This window comes from Chlorocebus sabaeus, chromosome 27 (assembly GCF_047675955.1).
Source record: "Chlorocebus sabaeus isolate Y175 chromosome 27, mChlSab1.0.hap1, whole genome shotgun sequence".
In the NCBI taxonomy this organism is placed as follows: Eukaryota; Metazoa; Chordata; class Mammalia; order Primates; family Cercopithecidae; genus Chlorocebus; species Chlorocebus sabaeus.
In genome coordinates, this window is record NC_132930.1 from 42,802,372 (window position 1) to 42,826,867 (window position 24,496).

The 24,496-nt window shown below is 51.0% G+C and overlaps 2 protein-coding genes across 5 annotated transcripts in view; both read right to left on the reverse strand.

Moving 5' to 3' along the window:
* The window catches only part of CRMP1 (collapsin response mediator protein 1), a 71,188-nt gene extending 63,654 nt beyond the window's left edge, over positions 1-7,534 (reverse strand). Inside the window, exon 1 of one of the 3 annotated variants that reach the window (XM_008017943.3) lies at positions 7,033-7,534. In XM_008017943.3, the coding sequence (XP_008016134.1) occupies positions 7,033-7,413 (381 nt within the window). In that variant the 5' untranslated portion in view covers positions 7,414-7,534. Of the gene's footprint in view, positions 1-2,434; positions 2,750-4,562; positions 4,668-7,032 lie in introns of those variants that run through there. The other 2 variants (XM_008017944.3, XM_008017945.3) reach the window with 2 other exon arrangements.
* Positions 7,535-11,781: 4,247 nt separating this feature from the next.
* The window catches only part of C27H4orf50 (chromosome 27 C4orf50 homolog), a 125,248-nt gene continuing 112,533 nt past the window's right edge, over positions 11,782-24,496 (reverse strand). For both annotated transcript variants that reach the window (XM_038008724.2, XM_008017955.3), the window contains exon 14: positions 11,782-19,751. The gene's annotated coding sequence lies outside the window, so the exon portion shown is untranslated. The remainder of the gene's footprint in view (positions 19,752-24,496) is intronic.

Consider the following 24,496-nt stretch of genomic DNA (forward strand, 5'->3'; position numbering starts at 1 on the left):
TTCCCACTGTTCCTGGCACCCAGCACTGTGCTTGGCACGGCAGTCATTTGACAAACCCAGTCATTTGACAAACCCATTAACAGCCAATGGGTTTGCATTAACTTGTCAAATGACTACTACGGAACAGGTTAAGGTGCAGCCATTTGAAAAGCCACAGCGCTCACCCACTTGTTACATGGCATTTAAGGCAGGGATCTGGTTCCTGTCACAACACGTGTATGTGTGTTATTAGAAAAGGTCCCCAGGAAGATGAAAGGCCCTACCGTGAAGCCCCATAGAGGTGGATCCTCTCTGAGTTGTTGAAGGTTTTGATTTGTTTAACATCACAAACCCTTCTGGCTGATGTGAGCCAAATGAACACAAATGATCCTCATCAAGGCCCTCTTTCCCAGGAACTAAGCATAACTTACAGCCTCTCTCCTTCCCATGCTCATTGAAACCACCTTTAGAGGCTGCTGGAACCACTCATTTGATTTCTCTTTACATACAAGTTGACTAATTGTTTCACATGAAGAACTAAAGCAGCAAGACCTGTCAGCAGATCTGAAGCCCTTATCATGCACCTAGCACACTAAATGCTTTGGCAGGGTCACCTAGAATGTTCAGGAGTCCTGTGATGGGGCCTACATTGTACAGCAGAGCACTGAGGTTCAGAGGCATCGGACACACAGCTCCATCGGCTGGAAAAGCCAAGGCATCTCCACTCCAGAGGGTGAGAGCCAGTAGGCCCGGTGACCACTTCAGCTTAGCAGACTGGGACTGCACACTTTCTAAGGCAGCATCCCACAGACCTGCCTTGCAGGCCATCCTGTTAGGTTTCCACCTTGGAGACTGGGGACCTGAGAGCAGCAGAGACCTGCTGTGGGCACACAGCCTCAAACCCAGAGCTCCTAACTCCTGAGTCACTGCATCACCCCTGACCCCATCACCTGCCTCAGTTCCCTTGGGAGGCAGGGTTAGAGGGTCCCAAGGCAGGGACTTGCTCAAATATCACCTGCCTTCTTCTCACATTGCCCAGGAGGGAGCAACCATGCCTCTTCTGGTGATTCTCGATCAACTACAGTGTTTACAAATGGGCCACCTACACCTCTATGTCTCACAGGGCAGAGCTGAGGGACGGAGAAGAGGTGGTGACCACCTCTGGATGGGGGCTTGGCAGAGGCCTGCTGGCAACAGCTGAGGCTGGGCCCAGGAGGAATTTTCTAACTCAAGACTCGGCCCAGAGCTGGGGCGGATGCAGAACAGTGCCGGGGACACAGGGGGCCTAGGTTCCCTCCTGACCCTCTGGTGGAGGCCCTCAGCCCATGCTTCAGCCTCAGGGAGCTTTACATGGATAATGCCACCCGCAAAGCCTTGCTGCCCCGATTCAAAGAAATAGGCCTGCAATACAGGACAGGCCACTGGCAGGTGAGTGGAAGTGTCAAATCCCTCTGCCTACCCAAGGCTGCCCTCTGGCAGATGCCCTGCGACTGTCCAGGAGCCTGAATTTTGCATAAATGAGCAGGCTCAGTCACCAGTAGTCAAACCTTAGGAGTCACCCTGGAAGATTCCACCACGCCCAGAATCCCGCCTCCAGGCCCGGGGCTGCTCCTGCATACATGGGCTCCAGTGGTCCGCATCCCTCAGGAACAGTCAGGCTCCACGTTGATGCCAGACAGGAACTGGCGCGGAGGGCCAGCCCCTGAACGCAGCGCCCTCAGCTCCCCACCCCGAGACAAAGCGTAAAGACGGGGGTTCCTTTGTTTCCGGCCACACCCAGGGACGCAGCCCTGCTGTTCTGCCTCCACCACCATCCCCACCCTCTCGTGGCCCAGCGTCGGCAGCATTAACCCTTCCCGGGCCGCAGCCGCCAGCGTCACCCCATTAGGTTATTTTTAGCTGCGGGGAGAGGTGGACCCAGCTTCCATCATGGCGCTGTCCCTAGGTCCCGACTTCCACTCCATCAGTAGGGGCGGGGGGCGGGGAGCGCTGGTTGATCTTTTCCCTCCTCTGGCGGGGGAGGTACCCGGTTGTGAGGTGCATGGGCCGGACGGTGCGGGGCCGAGCGAGGGAGGCTCAGTTCGCCCTCCCACCCCCGCGTGAGGCCTGCGGGGAGGGGGTTCGGACCCCGCCCCTCCCTCTTTTGTTCGGCTCCGCATCCTCCCTGTCCACGCCATCCTCTGGCACATCCCGTGGGGGGAGGGGGCGGCAAGCCCGCGGGGAGAGGGACTCCCAGCTCCAGCCCCGCCCCGCCACACGGGGCTCCCCCACCCCCATTGTCCCCAGAGGCTGGGGGAGGGGGCTGAAATGCCGAGACCGGCCCCGCCCCACCCGCGGCGACGCAGGAGGCCTCGGGGGCCGCCCCTGCAGGCGCCCCACGGATCTGGACCCTGCCAGGTGCCCACCCCCAGCCCACGAAGGCCAGAGTGGGGCAGCGGGGGCGGAGGCCGCTTACCGTGATGTGCGGGATGCTCTTCTTGCCCTGGTACGACATGGCCCCCTCTGGCGCCCTCGGCCCGGCCGCTGACCTGCGGGGCTGTCTGACTCGGTCTGGCGCTCTCGGCCTCGCTCCCCGCGGGCGCGCTGACAAAGGCCCGGGAGGGATGGAGAGAGGGACGGAGGCTTGGCGCCCGTGGATGCCCACGCGCGGCTGCCCAGGCTGCTCGGCCCGCCCGCCGCCGCTCCGGCTGCCAGCACCGCCCGGCTCCGCGAGGAGGGCGGGAGAAGGAGGAGGGAGAGGCGAGGGCGGGAGGAGGGGGCTGCAGACAGCTCCTCCCGGCGGCGCGGAGCGGAGCCCGATTCGCCCCTCTCGGCTCGAACCAGGAAGCGCTTCCCTTCCGATCTCCCACTCCGCCCCCGCCCCCCACCCGCCCAGCCCCGCCGACCCCCGCCCGGCGCACACGCCCTTGGCGGGCCCTGGCCTCGCTCTCGCGATTTAGAGAGTCTGGTTTTCAGGGCTTGTTTAAAAGAAAACGACGGCGCGGTCAGGGCCCGCTGGCGGCGCCACAGGTGTGCGGCCGCGCATCTGTAGGCCTCTCCGGAACATCTGCGGGGATGTGGGGGGAGGGAGTGTGGGACTTGGGCCAAGGACCGGGCCAAGCTGCTGGGAACGTTCTTGGCCCCCCAGGATCGCGCCCAAGGACCGCTCCCCTCTTGCCTCTCCTTCCATAGCCTCCGTTTGTCCTTTCCGAGTGCCTCTCCCTGAATGCACCAAGCAATTTTTCCATCTCGGACCCCAAGCCTTTATTCACGCTGTACCCTCTCCCTGAATAGTCTTCCCCAGACAAAAGGCTGCCCACTCCCCTAGACCCATCTCCACTGCCTTCCCCACCGCGAAGCCTCTCCCTGACACCCTCTCCAACTTAGCATTGAACCAGCCTTCCCTGTGGGCCTCTAAGGTGGAATCTCCGTAACTGGCAGAGGGAACAGCAGGGACAGAAGGGTCCGGCCTTAATTAATGCTGACCTGTTCTACTCTGACAGCAGCTCCCTCACCACACAGCAGCCTGGCATTGGGGTTGTAGCAGGACCAGCCGCAGACATAACTCCTCAGACACCTGATTAAAGAAGGAAGTGGTTTATTCGTCAAGGAGCATTGGCAGATTCGCGTCTTAAGAGCCGAGCTCTCGGCTGAATAAAAAACCACTTCCTTCTTTAATCCGGTGTCTGAGGAGTTTTGTCTGCGGCTGGTCCTGCTACAGGGCCACCAGGTCACCCCACAGAATTGCCTCCAAGACAGCAGGTGTTTGGAGGGCTGGGCCACTGGCACCAAGGTCTCCACAGCCCTGGGGACAAGCTGGGAGTCAGGAGGATTAGGGTGCTCCTGCCTCCCAGCAGTGTGGACACCAGCCCTGGGGTCCATGATCCAGATGTTGCTCCAGAGGGAAGTGGGCAGGAAGCCAGGTCACAGCTTGACAAGGTTCATAACAGCAGAGGGGAAAAGATGAAAGATGGAGTTGGGGAGTCCCAGTCAGCCCCCACCTCACTGAACAGGTGCCCCAAGTCCCCAGGCAGAATGAAACACCAACCTTATCCACCACTTCGCTGTTCATTTTCTGCATGCGAAATCCAACCCCACAGGTCCTATGAAATAACTCATCTTTTCTGCTTCCAAGTTGTCATCCAGAGCGAGGGTGGCCAAGTCTATGATACAGCTCCGCCAGCACCCTGGTTGGGGGTTGGGGCCCACCACCCCAGAGGCCATTCCCCTAATCCAGGACAGGAGGCCAGAGACACCTGGGCCTTAAAATAGAGGGGAGGTTTTAGCTTCACAGATAAGCCAGCTCAGTATCCCCAGGAACACTACGCATAATTTTCCCATTTTACAGATAGGAAATTGAGGCTTACAGAGGTAAAATGATGTACCCCAGGTGCAAAACATATTAGCTGCAGCAAAGCAGCATGGAGAAGCCAGGTTTCCCCACACTGTTTACAACTCATTTCCCTCCACGCATTCATGCATCCCTGGCTCTCAGCGAGGCCTAAAACCCTTGTCAATGACCGGAAATTGCAGGTGGGGACACTGTCCCTCCCCAAATCCTACATTCCCTTCCTTGGAGTTGTTAAGTCCTAGGTTCCACGTACCAGGGCGTTCCCTGGGGTCAGTCTGGAGATCTGAGCAGAAAGCCCCCAGAGCAAGGGACAAGACCACGTGCGTATCAGGGGGAGGAGCATCCGCCTGCCACTGGCCAAACAGATCGCTGCTCCCAAGCAGATTTCGCCGGTACAAAGCGCCGCAGACGCTCAGCCTCCAGCAGCGGCAATCGTTGCGCCTGCGCCGCAGAAACCCCTCCTGCAGCCCAGGGAGAAGCCATGTGGGCGGGGGGGAAGGGCCGGGGCACCCGTTGCAAATCCCTGGAGCGGTGAGGCCCGCCCCGGAACCTGAGCCCGCTGTAACCCAAGCCTCAAGGCTACTCTGCCAGCAGAAAGTAAAACTCTCCCTCCGTGGAGATCGGGAGCCCCTGAGTTCCACAGTCGCGAAGCTCGAGTGCTGTCGGAGCCCTGGGCGCGCCAGAGCGGCTGCCTTTTGTCCGGTCCCTGAGAAGCCATGGAGAAAGGCAGAGGGGGCCACATGGAGAAGAGGAAGGAACAGGGGAGAGGAACGGGAGAGGTGAAGCGAACAGCGTCTCCAAGCGTCAGGGCGCAGCTGTGGGGCTGGCCCAGGCTGCGCCCTCGGGGTGATGCTAGCGTTGGTGACATTGACCGCAGCTCCAGAGGAACTCTCCTTGGGACAGCTACGGGCAGTGCACAAAGCGCCCTCGCCTCTCTGGTACCCCACCACGCTTTGAAGAAGGCCGGGAGAAGACGGCCACCCCCATCCGACAGATGGAGAAGCTGAGGCTCAACAGAGCAAAGCGCCTTGGCTGGAAACCGGGTTCCCTGGTGCTGGTCCGGCTTCTCCGCCCGCGACCGAAAAGCCTCCCCATTGGGCTCGGGGGTTTGGATTCCAAGAGAGGTCGGAACACCAGGGAAGGTAGTGGATGGGGGAGATAAAGAAGGCTGGACTCTCGCACCATCTCCCTTTCTGACCACCCCACCACCACCACACACACACACACACACACACACACACACATACACTCGCACCATCTCCCTTTCTGACCACCCCACCACCACCACACACACACACACACACACACACACACACACACACCCTTGCTGTTGGACCTCTCCCTCGCGAGGCGCCGACTTCAGGACCACGGAGAGCTCTGGAGCTGCAGAAAGCCCGCCCGCGAAGGGATGGGGCCCGAAGAGGCCCACCACCGTATCTACCAGCCCCCTGCTCCTATTCCTCCAGGAAGTCCTCCCAGATATCTGCCCCGATCAAGTTCTGCTTCCCTCCAGGCTCACTCTGGGTCACTCACAGCATTTAAGAGGGGAAGGTTTAATTAAAATGATAATGATTGTAATAAAAGTCAACAACAAACATTTATTGAATGCTCACTACCTACGGGCATTAACTGATTTAATTATCACAATGAATCCGTCGCTCACCCTAACCTGGGAACTTCTGGAGGGTGGGGCCAGGTTGCTGAGCCAGGGACCTAGCGCCTACCCTGGGCCCGGCACCTAGCAGTGCTCCGGCTTCCAGGTCTGGACCAATTCGAAAACTCCCTAGCCCTCGGGTGCTCCAACTTCCGTTTTTCCCGCACCTGACCCTGGATCTTGTCGGTCCATCCAAAGGCTATGCCGTGCATCGACCCTTCTTCCCCCAGTTCCCTGGTGACCCCCATGTCCCTGGTGACCCAGCTCAAGAAAGAATACCCACAGGGCCCAAGCCCTAGCGTTCCCTCTCCCTGATCCTCCCGGCCCCATGCTCAGGTCTAGGAGGCTAGAGATCCCGGTTCAAATCCCAGCTCTACCTCCACCTTGCTCTGTGAAGCAGGCACATTGGTGTGTGCTGTGGAGCTCAGGAGTGCCCCTTGAATATATTGGTGCTTGAGGACAGGGGTTTACGGCTCCAACTGCCCGACGACCTAAATCCTTAGTAAAATCCTTCCCCCCAGCAAGCATGAGGGGAGCACTCGGGAAAAAGCTCCTTCCAGCTTGAAGCTGTGTGGCCGTAGGCGACTCGCGGAACCTCTCCTGGGGCTGGCACACAGTAGGTGCTCTATAATTACTACCGAGTGAGTGGACGGATGAATGGACCAACGCGGAACGGAGCTCCAGTTCTTTTCACAAAATAGAATGAGGGGTCTGGGTTAGATTCATCTCAGAGGTTCCTTCGCGTTTTAAGCGTCCATGCAGTGGCTTTAGCCAACTTACTTCCCCTCTCAGAACCTCACTCTCCCTTTCTGCAGAAAAGGAGCCCGGACTGGACCCGGGCGATCCCTTCCGAGTCTCACGGACCACGCCGGCCAGCCCTGACCCAGTCGCCCCAGCTCTAGGAACCTCTTGCATGATGAGGTGGGGGAGGGGCCGCGCCGTGGCTCTCCCCAGCCTGGCGGCAGCAGCCTCAACACCCGAAGCCCAGGCATGGCCCTCGGGCGCCCCATGCCCTGGGTCCTCCCGGGCCCCGCCCCCCTCGTCCGGCCCGCGCGCGCCCCGAGGGTACCTGGCCATTGTCCCGGCCGAGGGGCAGGTGGCGGGGCGCGGGGCAGCGGATGCGCAGCGCCGGCGGCCGCTCGTTGCGCTCTCCGGGCGAGCTGACCGCGGAGCCCGAGGGCTCGCTCACGTCGCTGTTGGTGTCCTCGCTGCCGCCCGGCCCTGGCAGGCCGACCGCGTCGGGCCGGCCAGCGCTGCGCGGCGTGCGGGCCGAGCCGCGGCGGCCCACGCTGTAGGCGTCGAAGTCGATGGTCTTGTTCTCGTAGGCGCCCTCCACCGCAGCGAACATGCCGCCGTACTTCTGGCGCGGGGTCTGCGCCGCGCTACCCGGTCTCGCCAGGTACACGGGCAGGTCGTCCTCCGTGTTCCACGCACGCCGCCGGTCCGCCATACCCGTCCAAGGCCGGCCACTCGCCGCGCTCCCACCCGCCCGCCCGCCCGCGGCCCTGGCCACCGCCGTGCCCCGCGCTCCGCGCCTCGGTGCGGGCCCGCGGCGGCCCCGGCGCGACTGCGGCCCGGGGAGGGGAGAGGCGGGGCGGGGCGCGCGCCGGGGCGGGACTGGGGCGGGGCCTCCGGGCGGCTGCGGGCTAGCGGCGCGGCCAGCTACAAAGGACCGGGAGGCGGGGACCACGACTGGGGCGGGGAGGGATGGTGACGCGCCCGAACCGCAGCGCGGAGGGCGGGCCGAGGCACCGCAGTGCCCTCGCCGCACCCCCATTCTCCGCCCCCAGGCGGAGCGCAGGGCGCGAGGAGAGCGTGGGGCAGGAGCCGTGTGGGTACACTCGCGCGCCCATACGCTCTGGAGGCACACGCGGGTTCATACCTGCACACCAATTACGCCAAACACATGAGAGATGCACAGACATGCTGGCACACACACGAGAGTCAATTACACATGCTCTCCCGAGATACACAGGAGCTCGATAATGCACACCATACTCAATGTTGCACACACATACATATATATGCTTGTGCACATTCCAAGTTCATTACACGCAACAGAAATCCTCATTGTCTCACAACCCCACTCACACACAGCGTCACACCAAGATTAATTGCACAACTGGAGAGGCACATGCGTTGGACACACCGTTCATTCCCTCAGTATTATTTTGCTGAGCGCCCACTAGTGCCTAGCACTGTTGTAGGAGCTGGAAACAGAGCCATGGACAAAGTAGACCAAGTGCCTGCCCTCCAGGAGCTGACCTACTGAAGAGGGGAATTGGAGACAAAAGCACCCATATGGTGGGCCAAGGGGTGGTAAGGTCCAGGAAGGGTGGTGCAGCAGCCAAGAGGGACATGCTAGGGGCACACTCCGACAGACACATAAAAGAAGTACATTCTTGCGTGAGAACCAGCGACACACACATACAGGTGCATGACAATGACACCACACAACACACCAATATCAAAGGCAAGCTCAAGGCAATTCCACACTTGTGCATCGTAAACTGGCAACAGGACACCCACACACAAGTCCACACCAGGAATAAAGGAAGTCAAAAGCTTAAATGAAAACTCTCCAGAGAAAGACACACAGAGACAGAGATGACCACACACACAGCTGGCAGTCAACCAGATGGACAGATATTCCCTCATTGGAGGGGCACAGTCGACCTTTGTTGCTCCTGGAGCTTGCAGTCTGGGCATTCTGGGGTTCCTCCGTCGTGGAGGTCGCTCTGCTGGGGCTCTCCTCTAAGGCCAGGCACCACCTGCCTCCTATAGACACCTTCCCGTATTTCTCCACGATTATCAGGCAGAGGATCCTGCAAGTCCCTGGGGACCCTGCAGCCCCAGCTGCACTTCCTGGAGAGGCAGAATTGCCAGCTGCCGACCCCCTCCTTGGGCCAGTCTAGACAAGCAAAGTCAGGACTGGGTGGGGACTGCAGAGGGGAGCATCAGTGCTTCTTGCAATGCCCCCCCACCCACGGCCTTGCGTGCTGGGAGCTGTCCCTTCAACCCCCGGCCCTGCCAGCTGCAAGCCAGAGCTCCCGCAGTGTGGCCAAGCTCCAAGAATACCAGACAGACAGATGGATTCATGTTCTTGTTTTATGACTCTTGGGCCCCATGGACTGAGGATCCTGGGGCCATCAGATCCATGGCCTCAGCTGACACCTCCCTGAATCTACTGTCTTTCAACCCTGCACCAAGGGGTCTGTGCAGAAGGTAGGTATTGTTACCTGCCCACTGTTGGAAGAGGAAACAGGAGGGGAGATGTGAAATGGCTCCCTCAGGGCCTCAACCTCAAGGAGATTCAGCCAGGCCTAGAGTGTGGGCTCATCCACTTGGTGGGAATTTAGCAAGTTCTTTTTCTTTGCTTGAGAGAGAAGCTAGTGTGGGGACACAGATGAGTATTTCTAAGTCTCTGCCTTCAACAAGTGTATACTCTAATGGGGGAGAGTGCTGAATGCGAGAATAGACAGTTCCACACACAGCCTCCATCTGCCTTCCACCCACCACAGCCGCATCCTGGCTCCTCTTTCCTTGTGTTCCTGGGTCCACTGTGCAGATTTGCCACAGGCACTCCTCTTGAGGCCTGTTGGCCTCCAGGCTATCACGTAAGTGTTTTCGATTTTTTCAATGAAAATTTTTCTCTGGTGAAATACTATTCTCAGCCCATTCCAGTCAAGAACAATTCATGTTGAAGACCACATAGAAACTTCTAAAACCCCACAAATGTTCAGGGTGACATAACCCAGAGAAATATCAGAAAACTCAAGAATCTGAGTTAGGCGGAACTTTGGAGGCCAGGCCTCCTACTGCATGCTTGAATCTGCTCTCAACATCTTGAGGACACGGTTTCTCAGACTTTGCTGGTGGTGATGGAAATCTTACTGCTTTTAAAGAAAACACTTTCCATTGTGAGAAAGGGCTGGGCAGTTGCCAAGACTAGAGGGAGTGACACAAGGAAGGAGCTGAGAAAGGGCTGACTTTATGCAGAAGCAGGAAAGGATCTTCACAGCTTCTGCTTATAGAAAGCTTACTATGTGCCCGGACCATTGTAAGCACTTAACAGATAGTAACTCTTTTATGCCTCGCAGCAACCTTGAAAGTACCATTTTAGCCTCATTTTACAGATGAGAAAACTGAGGTTCAGAGACATAAATAACCTGTCCAGGGTCATAACTGGCAAGTAAGACTTCAAGGTTTAAACAGAGTAGTCTGGTGCCAGAGTCCACATCGAAACAACTACCCTTTCCTCTCCCCAAGAGCCTGACTGAGGTGATCCCACTGGGAGATAAGAGATAAAGGGACCTGGTTTCGGCAGAAGAGTCTAGGTGGTTGAGTTAGAATCCTGTTTTCTATGCAGTCTTGGGCAACGAATCATTCGACATTCATCTAACACACCTTTGTGGCGCCCACTGTGTGTCACTGACTTTATATCCCTTCCTCTCACTCTGTTCTCCCCCTGCAGAGGAAGCAATCGGACCCTCCTGAAGCTGCCTACTGTGCATAAGGGTTCTTGCACACACAGGTCATTTCTGCACATCATGCTCTGCCTTATACACTGCTGGATTCCTCAGACAGCCCCACGTGGCGAACCAGGCCACCTCCATCTTCAGGCTGGAGTGCTGAGGATGACAAACCTTAAGCCCATTGCTCAAGTTAACCACCGGGAAGTGACTAAGCTGGGATTTCAACTCAGGTTTGTCTGAGTTTTTTCCACACCATCTCATCTCAAGGTCAGTAACCCAAGTGCAACAGAGAAAGGGAGGTAGGAAACAAAACCCAGGGTATAAGGTTGGAAATGCACCCTCCAGCTTGCAGGGAGACAGAGAGGAGCAATATCTGCCAGGGACCAACAAAGGCAATATCTGAGAAAACTGCCCCCATCCTGATGACAACTGTGACCTCCCCATCCCCAAACCCATCCCTCAACTGCTCCCAGTCCTCCTGGGAAGTTCTTATAAGTGAATTACACCACTACATTTGGCGAAGGACAAACCTTGAGCTCATCCTGTCAGACATGAAACCTTCTTCCTGGGTGATGGCAGAGAACAGAAAGGGACATGTCAGATGGGAGAGGACAAGAGGCCAGTTCAGGTCCGATGTGGATTTTGTTTTGGCAAACAAACAAACAAAAAATTAATTCATTGCAAAAAGAATGTTTTCAAGCAATGAAGGAAAGGGGATTGTAGTTTATCATTAGGTATATAGTAATGGATTATTGTCCTCATCTCAGATATAAGAAGAGATGTTCAGAGAAGTTAAACAAACTGTTTGGTTATATGGCCAGCAAGGGACAGAGATGCAGTTTAAATGCAGGCTCATTTGATTTTTAAATGTCTGCTTTTTTCTGTGGCCTCCAAATCAGTACATATGAGAACTGTGGTGGGCAGAATAATGATGCTCAAAGATGCCCACACCTGAATCCCTAGAATTACTACCCACCCATGTTACTCCACATGGCACATGGGACTCGATGGCTGTGCTTAAGAACCTTAAGATGTGGAGATCATCCTGGATCACCTGGTGGAGTCAGTGTCATCACAAGAGTCCTTTTAAGTGAGAGAGAGGCAGGAGAGTCAGAGTCTGAGAACAGGAGATCAGAGAACAGAAGCAGAGGTCAGAGTGACAGAGATCTGAAGAAGATGGAAGGGACCACAAGCCAAAGAATGTGGGCACCTCTAGGAGCCAGAAAAGGCAAGGAAACAGTTTCTCCCTGGAGCCTCCAGAAGGAAAGCAGCCCTGCCAACGGTTGTAGCCCAGGGACTCTGACTTTCAGAACTATAAGATAATGAATGTGAGTTGTTCTAAGGCAATGAGTTCATGGTCATCTGTCAAAGCAGCAATCAGAAATTACTACAGATATATAATGGATTATAAAGGAAATCATTTAATTATTTGTGTAAAGTGGATTTGAGTATCAAGAAAAGCATTTATTCCCCACCAAAAATCAAGGGACTCCTAGCTCCATTGCCTTTTTATGTTACGTCAGGGTCGACAACACTTGGTAACAAACCATCAATAAATAAAACATTCAAAAGGGAAAAAAAAACCCTTTAATTGTGAAAAAGCATACATTTTAATGTACAAAATTACACAAATTATACATTTAACTAACATAGAAAAATACATCTCAGTAACAAGAGAAAATGCCGGCCTATTTTACACAAATGGAGCGATCATTACAAATCCTGAAAACCCAAAGGGAGGGTTGAGCCCGACCCACAACTGGTCGGGAATCCAGTGAACATCTCCATGGACTGATGATTTCACTGCAGGCAGGCATCGGAGGACAGCTGCCCCAGGACCCGAGGCAGGTCCTGCTGAAGAGCTTCCGGAGGGGAGGCATCGGGTCGTGTCGCTGGACCACTCCCATGTGAACCAAGGCAGCTCACTCTGGGGAGGGGCAGGACTTGGCCTGCCAAAATTCTCAGCCTTGAGTTTATTAATGAGGACGCATAGGAGACCTTGTAGATTCATGCAACCGCAAGGTATAGAGTTATTGTGCATTTGGGATTCAGCAGGAAAGTACACAATTTCTAAACTGATGTCTGTGCTTCACAGCTTTCATGTGACTTCTGTCCAGGATTTAACCTGGAAGAACTAAGGAGACCACCAAGATGAACTTGCCAGCCTTTCTTATCCCTCTGCCAATGACACCCACGCCTCTTCCCTGCCTTCCCTGCAAAAGCTGGTTGTGCAAACCTGAACTGCGAAGAGATCATCTTATTCCCCCAACTCAGGTTGGTAGGATAGGACCCAGCCTCCCACCAAAATGTGTTTGTGCAGAGCCCATTTTCAAAGGGGTGAGGGAAGGCTCCCAGCATCCACTGACATGATGAATGCTTTAAGAAACGTGCTATTTCTTTAATTCCCACACCTTACCCACTATTTCCATGGAGGACTTTGAGGCTAAGAGAGGTAGGTACCCTGTCCAAGCTTGCACAGTTAGTCGGTGGCAGAGCTGTCATGTGTCTGGCCCCATAACTCACTCTCCTACTTCTGTTAGGTGCAGACCTTGTCCTTGTCCACTAAAGAATTAATGGTTATAATGTCACTGCATAGACATTTATTTCCCCCATCACTTTCAATGTCCTATTTACAAATATTATATTACTGACTCAAAGTTGATATCAAGTTTTCCACCATTTTTAACAATCCCATTCATTTGTCTCTCTCTTCCCTCGTTCTGTCATCACATAAAGGGATCATCAGCCCATGCTTGGACACAGCCTGCTGGTGTTTTCAGAGACAAAAAAAAAATGTGTTGGAACAAACTCATTTTTGAGCTATCAATTCTTCTATTAGTCTTTCCATGACTTAAGACATTACATTTACACTAAGGATGCAGAAGTCAGGCTTGTATAGGAGCTGTGCTTTCTGAAGCCAGAGTAGGATTTAGGGAAATTCACACTGGAAAGAGAAAACCCAATCCTTCAATCCCAAGTCTACTGAGTTCTTGAAAGCGGTTTTAGGTCCAAGGTACTAATTATCTGTTTTTAGAAATTCCCATAATACAGAGAAGAGGACTGAATACATTAACAAACCCCACGGATTTTTTCCTTCTACACCACCTTAAGGCACCAGATAATTTATTTCAAAGTCAAGTAGGAACACAGTTGGCCATTGGTGCACATGCCAAAGATAAATCTACTTTTGTTTGCTTACCCAACTGGTAGATATATCTATCATAGAATATCTCTTTCTGGATATTCTGGAGTTTAGGATGCAAACAACTGCATCCAAGAGATTCATTTAGTGTGTCTATTGTACCACCCAATTATATTATCTGAACCTTCATGGAATTGTGCAGTGACCAGTCACCAAGAGCTCAGCTCCAGTCTCTGCGGGAGCTTAATGCAGTAACACATCACACATTTCATTTCCATAAGAAACATCAGCTGTTTAAAAGGCCCTCTGAGGGTAGAGTTACAAAGCCAACTCACGGTCAAAAATACTCCAAAGATAAGAAGCTTCCTCCTGTCGACTCTGAGGGCACATTTCTTTCCTAGCCATGAGTATAAATAAATATGAGTCTAACACAGAAGAAACCACAGTAGTATTTTAGAACTTAATTAGCACAGGGAATGGGAGAATGGAAAGAGACTATGTGACTGTATTCCCATGGTTCACCCCCAGCTGCCCATTAGAATCACTGGGGAGTTTTTCAAATAGATCTCTGCCCAGGGCCCCACTCAATACAACTTGATTTAAGTGGCCTGGAGAGAGGCCTGGGCGTCAGATTTTTTAAAAGTTCTGCAGATGAGTCCAACATGCAACCAGGGTGAAGAATCACCACTACAGAATGCAGTCTTTACATCCTTCAAATGACCTGGAGGGGGTAAGTGGCAGGGCTGCAGCCCCTCTTACCCTGCCTGGACTCCCAGCCCAGAGTCCTTCCCAACGAATGGCACTGTCTCAACAGAGAAAAAAAGATTGTGTCTAAAACATGTCAGAAATGTCTAGCACCCTATTCTCAGAAGTTGGCTGAGTTCTCAGAAGGTTTCACATTTCAAACCTAGAATTTCACCCTGGAATCAAAGGGGAGCTGTGAATCTCTTAAAAAAAAGCTCACCAGCCTGAAAGTGAAAAGCCCCTCTCAAGTTTACAAAAGTTTACTCAATAAATTGCTGAGTAAAACAAATAGAAAGGACCTCATCTGTAAAAGGACTTGGGTTCCCTGTTCTCTGCAATGATGGGTAACTAAGCTCATATAATCATCTCATTCCAAAGCAATTCAGAAACCTTTGATCAGTTTTGATGCTTGATTTCACACGGAGAAACTAGGTAAGGAAGGCTATGGAAGGGTGGATTGAAAGCTCAATCATGTATATAATCAAGTCTAGCCAAAAAGTAGGTGAGTTTCCAAGATATCCTAGGATTCAGGGCTTCCCCAGGGTGAAATGCAGGCATGAATTCCACACAAAATGAAAGAATTCCTTAAACTAATATCTATTGCTAGATGATGTCATATAGATTGGAACCCAGTAGAAAATTAATTGCATCAGACCAAGACCTAAAATTCTGAATCAGAAGAGCCTGCCCCATGGCACGGTTGGAGAATACTGCCTAATGACATCCGAACCCAGGTTCACTCCCATCTGCAGTCAAGTGGTTTTGTCACTGGACCGCAGATGTCAGGTAACCTCTCTGGGAATCAGTTTCCTCGCCTGTAAAATGGGGAGGAGAAGGATGCTTACACTAGATGAAATCTGAGGCTGTCTCCAACTCCAACAGTGGATGTTTCTGGATCTGCCACCTTAATCACTGCCCCACTGGCTTGCCTGGGAAGGGTAATGGCAGGGCCACTCTGAGCACACAGCCCACGTTGGTCTGCAGAGCAATCAAACCACACTACCTCAGCGTGTCCCCGCTGCCGCCACACCTCCAACATACCTATTTTAAGAACAGTGCCTAGCAGTTCACGGGGAAACGTTGCCATGCCAACTTGCTGGCTGTTGCTAATCATAATCTATGAATGTGCGGTGCCACCATCTGACAAGCATTTCTTCTCTTCCCTAGCCTGTGGACTTTCTTCCGAATTGTCATATGACAGATCACCTTGTTCACAATGGCACACAGTAGGTGTATAATAAATGTGCATTAAATTAATGACATGAGTAGAGTATATGCATAAGATGTAAGTCTGCAAAATGCCTTCCCAACCAGTTTTTCCATTACTGCGCACAGTAGGTGCCGAGATGGGTCTCTTATTACCTCCATTTGCCCAGCAAGTAAACTGAGGAGGGCAGGCCACTTTCCCTAGTCTCAGAACTAATAAGTTGCAGAACCCAGATTGCAGCCTAACTATGCTGGTCTCAAACCCTAACCTCTTTCTCCTACATCAGGTGGTCTCTGTCATCTCTCTAGATCAAAGTCAAATAACACCAATCCTGTATATACATGTAGATCTTACGAAGAGCTTTCCATCCATATTCCCATTTCATTCAAAGCCTAAAGGTAAACTAAGAGGCAAGGCTCTCTGGGGCCCACACCTGGCCCACAGGGTGTCCTGTGTGCAGTTGAATGGAGTGTTCACCCCAGGAGTGCTTCACCGGCCTTGCCCAGGGACCCTGGAAAGGACTGAGGGGATAACAGAAGCAGCACAGGCAGGCAGAATCACCATGCTGTCTAAAGGTCTGGGGCCCAAGACAGGTATGTTCTCTGGTACTGGCAGAGAAGTGGGTGGGGTCCAGATATGCAGGAATCACACAGACAGCAACAGATGAGCCTTCCAGGTAAAGCCAGGGCCCTTAGAAAGGCAGCTCAGAAGAGGCACTTAATGAGTACTCATAGAGCGACTGACCAGACTTACGCAGAGGCCCACCCACCAGGGCAGCAATTTGGTCTACTCTGTTCTCTCCTAGAACCCCAGGGCCTACTGTGGCACCTGGCGCTTAGTGGTGCTCAATCAATGCTTGTTCCTTGAATGAGTGAATGAAACCTGATGACTGACAAGCCTCAGTGGGATGCTGGAAACCACACTTTTCCCTGTTCCTTTTTTTGAAGATATTTGGAAAACATGCCATCTTTTTAACCTAGAAAACAGATTTCTGCTGGGGAAGGCAAGGAAAGGAATTCGACTTTATTAAATGTCTATTATGTGCAAAGCGCCTTCCATTTCTCATTTCTCCCTGTGCTGTCAAGGACAGTGATATTTTCCCCACTAAACAATGGAAGAGTTTGCAGGTCAGAGAGATGGGCTCACCTGCCCAGTGCCCTCAGTGGCTAACGCATCAAGCCTAGGTTTTGAAATCAGGCCAATAGACTCTGAAGCTGGTCATTCCTATGATGTTACACCTCTTTCCGGGTTGTGTTCTGCAGGAAGAGGATTTGGAACCCTTGGACGTGACCTTACTTGTTAAAAAGTAGCATTTATGAAGCATCTGCTGGGTGCCAAGCCCTCGCCAGATGCTTTTCCTTCCCTGCCTCAGTTAATCCTTGGAATAGCCCAGTGGGGAAAGGTATGGCCCCTTTTCCTGTCTTGCAGATGAGAAAACAGACCCCCAGACGCTAGGTTGCCTGACGTGGCCTGTGCTTTTAGTAACACCCCTTCCCATCCCAACTGCGTTCGATGGCCAATGCACATCATCTCCTTCTGTCTTCACAATACTTCATGAGGCTGCAAGAGAAGGTGCCATTTCTCCCATTTTCCTCCAAAGAGGAAACTTAGGTTCAGAAAGTTTCAGGGCTTTGTCCCAGGGACCTGGGACAAGCAGGTGGCAGAGTTGGAAGTAGAATCAAGGCTTTGCAATGCCCAGTTGCAGGCCCTTCCTGCGTTTCGGCAGTTGTACCACTTCCTGGCCTGTGAGACCTCAGGCCACAGCCACCCGTCCTCCCTGGGCCTCTGCATTTTCACCCATAACGTGAGGGTGCTGGGCAGACGAGGTGTCACCAAGCCACAGCCTGTGGAAACCAGGCAGGTTTTGCAGTGAGTGGAGAGGAAAGGAGCGGGGGCCCTGCAGTCCACTGGGTGGGGTGCCTGTCAGCGGGGGAGGGAGCGAGCTGGCTTCATTTACCTTTGACTGTGGCCAGGAAGATCGAGGCCCAGTGCTGTCAGATCCACTGATTTTCCAAGAGAAGCCAGAAATCCAGATTTGTATATGAAATCTCTTGGTTTTTCAATGTCAGTTGCTAACTCCAATGTTAAAAAATGCAACATAGGTTTTTGTACACCTGTGTTCATAGGAGCAATATTCACAATAGCCAAAAAGGTAGAGGCCACCCAAAGGTCCCTCAATGCGTGAATGATAAACCAAATGTGGTCCATCCACACATCGGAATATTATTCAGCCTTAAAAAGGAAGGAAACTCTGACACATACTGCCACATGAACCTCGAAAACATTGTGCTAAGTGAAATCAGTCATGAAAGGACAAAGACCGTATGATTCCACTCACACGAGGTCCTAGAGTGGTCAAATTCATAGAGACACAAAGCAGAAAGGTGGGTGCCAGCGGTTGTGGGACAGGGAAATGGGGAGTGAGTCTTTCATGAATATGGTGTTTCTGATTTTGCAAGATGAGAAGGTTCTGGAGATGGATGATGGTGATGGTTGCGCCACAGGGTGAATGCACTCCGTGCCACTGAACTGGATACTTAAAAATGATTAAGAAGATACGTTTTAGTTTTAGAGAAACGAACCTTCTGAACCATTTTTAAGTATCCAGCTCAGTGGCACAGAGTACATTCACAATTAGAAAAAAATAAAATGTAAGCCAAACATGACACATTTGTGGGCCAAATCTGGCGCAAGGGCTGCCAGTACCCGCTGTGGACTGGAAACTCTCTAAGGTCTGTAATGTGATGTGGGGCCTGCCTGTTGCTCACCCAGCACTGACCACGGCCCCAGGTTCTGCGGAGACCTGGGACACCCATGGCCAACTCCATCCACCAGGCCTGACTTCCGGGCACCGCCCACTGTCTCACAGCAGCCAGGGCGGGAAAACCTGCGGCTCACTGACGTTTCCCCACTCAACAGCTGGATCTTCACTGCATCTTCCTGGGCGATGCTGAGATTTCACAGGTCCCTGTCGGCCCCTGGCTGCCAGTGTAAGCAGGTCTCACAGCCCTGCAGTTTACAGGGAAATGGTGTCAGAGGAAGCAGACTCCCTGGGTCCAAGCACAGCAACTGGGCCGCGATGCTTTTTAACTGCAGAGCGAAAGGAGTTGAAGTAAGGCTGCGTGCCTGGGCACTCTGGGGTGCCGTGGTCAGTTGGGCGCAACTCATGGACACAAGCTGAGAGAAGAAGAGCTCTTCGCTTACTCTGGAAGCAAGAAGGCTGGGTGTGGAAGTTTCTGGTGTGGCCAGAGCCTGCCCCTCAGTAGGAACTTAGCAACTGGAATACTGTGCCACACCCATTTTACAGATAAGGAGCTGGGGTGGATAGAGGCCAAGGGACAGCCTTAAAGTCACCAGCAATTTGGAGGCAGAGTCGGTCTCTGGGTTTCCGGACACAGTCCTTTCTGCCTAGACTAGGGGCTTGGCTCCTTGGATGCTTGTCTACCAGTCTTCTTTGCAAATCTGATGAAATCCATGCTCCTTCTCCCTAGGAAAGAGTTCACATGCATACAACTTTTTGTGCAGGTTGGGAACTCCATCCTAGTCCAAGCTTCTTCAGGAGCTCTATAATATCAAGATAACTACTACAATGATTTTTTAAAACCGTCATCCTATCATCCCCTCATCACCCATTTTGGATGGAAGCTATGCAGAACGGTAAATCAATGAGTCCTTGATTGATTGCTTTAGAGTGTGCTCCAGGGCAACCGTCAGTGAAGTACCTAAGATGAAGGAACTGCATTTTACCAACACAACAAGGACCCTGACACGTGGGAAGAATCTTACAGTGTTCAGGCACTTTTCCAGCCATTAGCTCATTTGGCTATCAGGGCAAAACTGTCAAGTAGGCATATGACCCTCAAACGGATGAAGAAGAGGATGTTGGAAGAAGGTAAGTTATCTGTGCATGGCAACCCAGCATAGGAGCAGCAGAGCCGACAGGTCCTTGGGACTCCAGACCCGGCTTCCTGCCACTCACCCATGGCAATAAATATGGGCTTCTTACAGTCAACAGCCATCTCTTGGGTCCTCAGGTTGGTATCATACAGAGTAGAAATATTCCCTATTCGTGACCTGAGACAGGAAGATGGTTGCTTGGCTTATAATTTGGCTCACTGGAAAGGATCATAAATCATAGGCCACCTCTGCCGTGTCGGTCAGTTGAGAAGGATGTAAGTATTTTCCAACTTGCTGTGTTTGCCCCTGTGCTGTCTTCCTTCCTGCAATGACAAAATCAGGGAAACCGGTTCTTAAAGGGAACATAGCAACCAGTGCGGCTTCCACATGAAGCCATCCACACACACACGCCTTTACATCACTGGGAGACCCACTTTAAACTCCGTATGTGGTGGACTTATATCACAGAGTATCTATCATGCAATTATCAGCTGCTCTCCGGAAAAGAATCTTAGCTTGGAATTATTAGATAATGCTCTCTTTATTTGGGGGGGTTCACACCCTTGAAATGATATGGAAATTTTATGTAACTAAGCATTCATGAACATTGTGTAGAGATGGTTTCTAGCTTTCAGGAGCCTCTCAAAGGGGCCAACGGCAAAAACAAGGTTGAGAACAACTGAAGGAGAAAGAGACAAACTGAGGTGCTCTGAGATGTCTTCATTTGGGCATCTGCTGTGTAGTAGTCTCTGTGCTAAGCAGGGGGATGCCCTGCTTTGCCCTCCTCAGGTTACAGAGGGTGACAAAGGAATCACAAAATAAGTGCAGGTAGCAGGTGCTGCTGTAGAGGAGGAGGGGTAACACTGAAGGTGGGGCCAGCAGAAGTCAGTGTCAGGTGTCAGGGGAGGAGCCTGCAGCCTGTGCAAAAGCCCTGGAGAGAGAGCAAGGGAGCAGGAGAAGCCGGTGTGATGAAAACAGAGAAGCAAAGAGTGATGTGGCAGGAGATGAACCTGTGACAGTTGGCAGCATGGCAGATGCTGGCATGGAGAGAAGTGGGGGGCGGGGACTCCAGACATGGTAAGGGCTCAAAAATGATTTTGCAAGAATGACAGGAAGGAAGAAAATGAAGGAGGGTGAAAGAAAGACTGTCTGGAGAAGGTGACATTTGAGCAGTCTTGGAGACAAACAGGAGTTTTCTGGGCAGAGGAAACAGCTTGGGCAGAAGCCAAGAAGTATGGGAGAATACAGGCTGGGAGGGGCTCAGCACAGCGTGAGTAGTGCAGAGTGGGTCTAAAGAGCTCAGTTTGCCAAGAAGAGCCTTCATGGATGCGCCAGATTAATAAACATATCTGAGCAATGTGACAGTGTGCAGAGAGGAACCCTAGGAAAAATAAAACCCTGTCTGTGCACAGCATCCCTTTGCAGTTCCACAGTTGCCCCATGACTGATTTCACCAAGCCAGGCTTTGCTGCAATGCTAAGGGTCTCAGAGCTGGGCAGAGATGGCTCACACAGCTCGTGGTCTTATCCATCCCAAGGGTGTTAGCAAGGAAGCCAACCTGCTCAGGGCATTGTTCATGTAGGTGTCTTTAGTCTGCTTTTCAAAATGTATTTTTATCTATCTGCAGGTACACAGCTTCAAATCCTTTTTGGGGAAGGAATAAGCAAGAGAAAAATAAACCAAATTTAAATCCTCAAAGCTTATAAGTCTGTTAGTATCCAAACTTATATAAATCAGAATCACTTGGAGAGCTTTATAAGAATTCTGATTCTTAGGCTCAATCTCAGATTTATGAATTCAGTGTTCATGAGGCAGGTCTCGGAAATCTGTATTTCCAATGAGTTCCGTGCTCCTGCATTAAGCTGGGGGAACTCTTACGTGTTAAGCTCAGAAGCACCTGGCATCTGGGTACTGCTACAGTCAGTGATGCTCCACTAGGAGGACAAAGCAACAAGTTAAGCTTGAAGTAAATGTCACTAGAAGCAGGTGAGTGATATCAAACACAAGAAGGTAACATTCTTTCCCTACATTATACATGATAACATATAGATGCTGCATTCACCATAAGTTAATGGAACGTTTAAGAAGTAATAAGTACCACAGGGTCACTTGCAAAACCCATGTGGGACACTAAAAGATCATAATTTCTGACAAAGTTTCATCTAAAAAAATCACAGGAATTATAGATATCCAACATCTGAGAGACAATCATCAGATACAATAAATAGGATAGATCACTTTTGGCAGAGGGAGGGAGGGTCATGCAATAGGAATTCTAAAAGAAGACTTTAAAATATTAATGATCACAATATTTGCATGTATGTTCTATAAATGAAAAACAGAATAACTGATAGACGATCTCTACAGGCAAGCTAAACAGTAGACTAGACACAAATGAAGGCAGATTTAGTAAATTGAAAGGCAGATCTGAGGAAATCATCCAGAATTCAGGCCAGAGAGATAAAGAGGCATATGAGGGCTGAGGGCAGAGGTGCTCCAGATTGAGTTGTTAGTAAAGGTCTTTCTGAGAAGGTGACATTTGAGTTGAGACCCAAATGACAAAGAAGATCCAGCCGTGGAAAGCAATAGGGCCAGGGATGTTGGGCATAAAAGACAAAAGTGCAAAGGCCCTAAGGTGGGGTCAAGCTGGGCAGAACAGGTTGGCATGCTCGAAAAACAGAAAGCAGAACCCTGAGGCTCCACTCTATGAGAAGGTGCCACGAGGAAAAGGAGAGTGTGCTGCGTGGAGTCAATGAGTAGAATCAGCTCAGAAGGCTGGCTAACAGGAGACATATTTCAGTTGAAGGTAAAGAAGGACTTTTTAACAACAAAAGCTGACCATTCACTGATTCATTCATTCATTCATTCTTTCATTCACTCATTTGCTTGTTTATTCATTCACTCATCTATTTGCTCATTTTCAAGTACCTACTATATGCCAAGCACTGTGTTCAAGGCTATGGAGAATGTTGAGATGAATAAGACCCAGACACATGCGTCCTCAAGGGCTTCATATCTGAGTGAGTAAAACAGACAAACAAGCAAGTATAATGCCAGAACAGAAGGAAATGCTGGGTTAACAGAAGTAACAGTGTGCTAAAGAGAGTCAGATGAAGGATCCACTTGAGAGAGCTGACTGAGACTTTATGACAGGGTACCTGCAGGAAGCTCACTGCACTGCACTGCACCTGTGGGGATATCAGAGAGGACCCCTGACTTTAACCAGTGGGCTCTGTGATGTGACAATTCTATAAAACCATAGCAGGCATTCATACGCCCTGAGGAGTTGGGAGCGACTAGGCTATAGCCTCCCTTCAGAGTCCAGTGGAGGAAGCAAATGTGTGAAGCAGACAATGGCAGAGACTCCAGGCAGGGAGACGACCATGCGATGGGAGGGGGAAAGCCCTGGGGTATCAGAAAATGAGGGCAAAAATGGGGACACCAGTCCATGACCTACTTAGTTCCAGACCTTTGTGAAGACAAAAGCTCCTCAATAAGAGATCACCACCCGATAGGAGAGACCAATACATATGCAACTGCCCTTGACACCATTCACCTAACCCCCAAGGTCATGCAGCCTTCAGTGAGGATGCATAGAGGATGTGGGAATATCATATTTGGGGACCATTTTGTCACTGCCCTTTCTCTCACTGTGATCTGTAAACCAAAGAAGAACCAGCCTGACCTACTTCACAGATTTAAAATGCCTGGAAAGTATAGAATGGGGATTACCTGCTCTGTCACTCACTTCCCTGAATGGCCATTCTCCCAGCCCAGCCCATGACTGCTTCTTAGCTGGACCACAGGGAGTTTCCTAACCAGGCTCCCTGCTTCAGGCTGTCCCCACACAATCCACTCTACACAGCAGTCAGAATTCCTGGGAAGCTGATGACATCATCCCACTGCTTCAAACTACTACATGTCTTTCTCTGTTTTTAGGATGCAGCCAAACTTAGCAAGACTTACAGAATATCCTGTCATGTCTAGCCCTGCCTCCATCTTCGAGTTCGTCTCTTGAAATTCAAACCCTTCAACGTCATGCAGGGGCCACATGACCTCCTTGTAGGCTGAGCACACTGGCCTTGACCACCAAAAGCAGGGGTAGGTGTCCAGAGGGAAATAAATCATCTAGCTGCTGACTGCAACCAGATCTTTTGCCCATTTTTAAATCAGATTGTTTGCTTTTCTGCTGTTAAATTGTTTGAGTTCCTTGTACATTCTATATATTAATGTCTTGTTGGATGTATAGTTTGCAAATATTTTCTGTCATTCTATAGACTGTCTCTTTACTATGTTGATTGTTTCCTTTGCTGTGCAGAAACTTTTTAGTTTGATATAACCACAATTGCATATTTTTGCTTTTGTTGCTTACACTTTTAAAGCCTTATCTATAAAATCTTTGCTCAGACCAATGTCCTGAAGCATTTCTCCTATATTTTCTTCCAGTAGTTTCACCGTTTTGGTCTTACATTTAAGTCTTTAATCCATTGTTGATTTTTATAAGTGGTGAGAGATAGGGGTCTAGTTTCAATCTTCTGCATGTGAATATCCAGTTTTCCGATCACCATTTATTGAAGAGATTGTTCTTTTCCCAGTGTATTTTCTTGGCACCTCTGTTGAAAATCAGTTGGCTGTAGATATGTAGATTTGTCTCTGTGTTCTCTATTCTGTTCCATTGATCTATATGTCTGTTTTTGTACCAGTACATACTGTTTTGGTTACTATGGTTTTGTAGTATATTTTGAAGTCAGGGAGTGTACAGCCCCCAGCGTTTTGTTCCTCCTCAGGATTGTGTTAGCTATTTGAGGTCTTTTGTGGTTCCATGTGAATTCTAGAATTTTTTTCTATTTCTGTAAAGAATGGCATTGGTATTTTGATAGGGACTGCATTGAATCTGTAGATTGCTTTGGGTAGTATCATAATTTTAGCAATATTAATGGACCTGGGATTTTAAACAAAATCTGTCAGACTTCAGGACCCATGCTCTTGAGCAAGACACAGAGAAACATACATAAAACAGCCCCAAGAGAAACTGTTCGTGAGAAAATGTGAACAGAGCAGGTGCTGA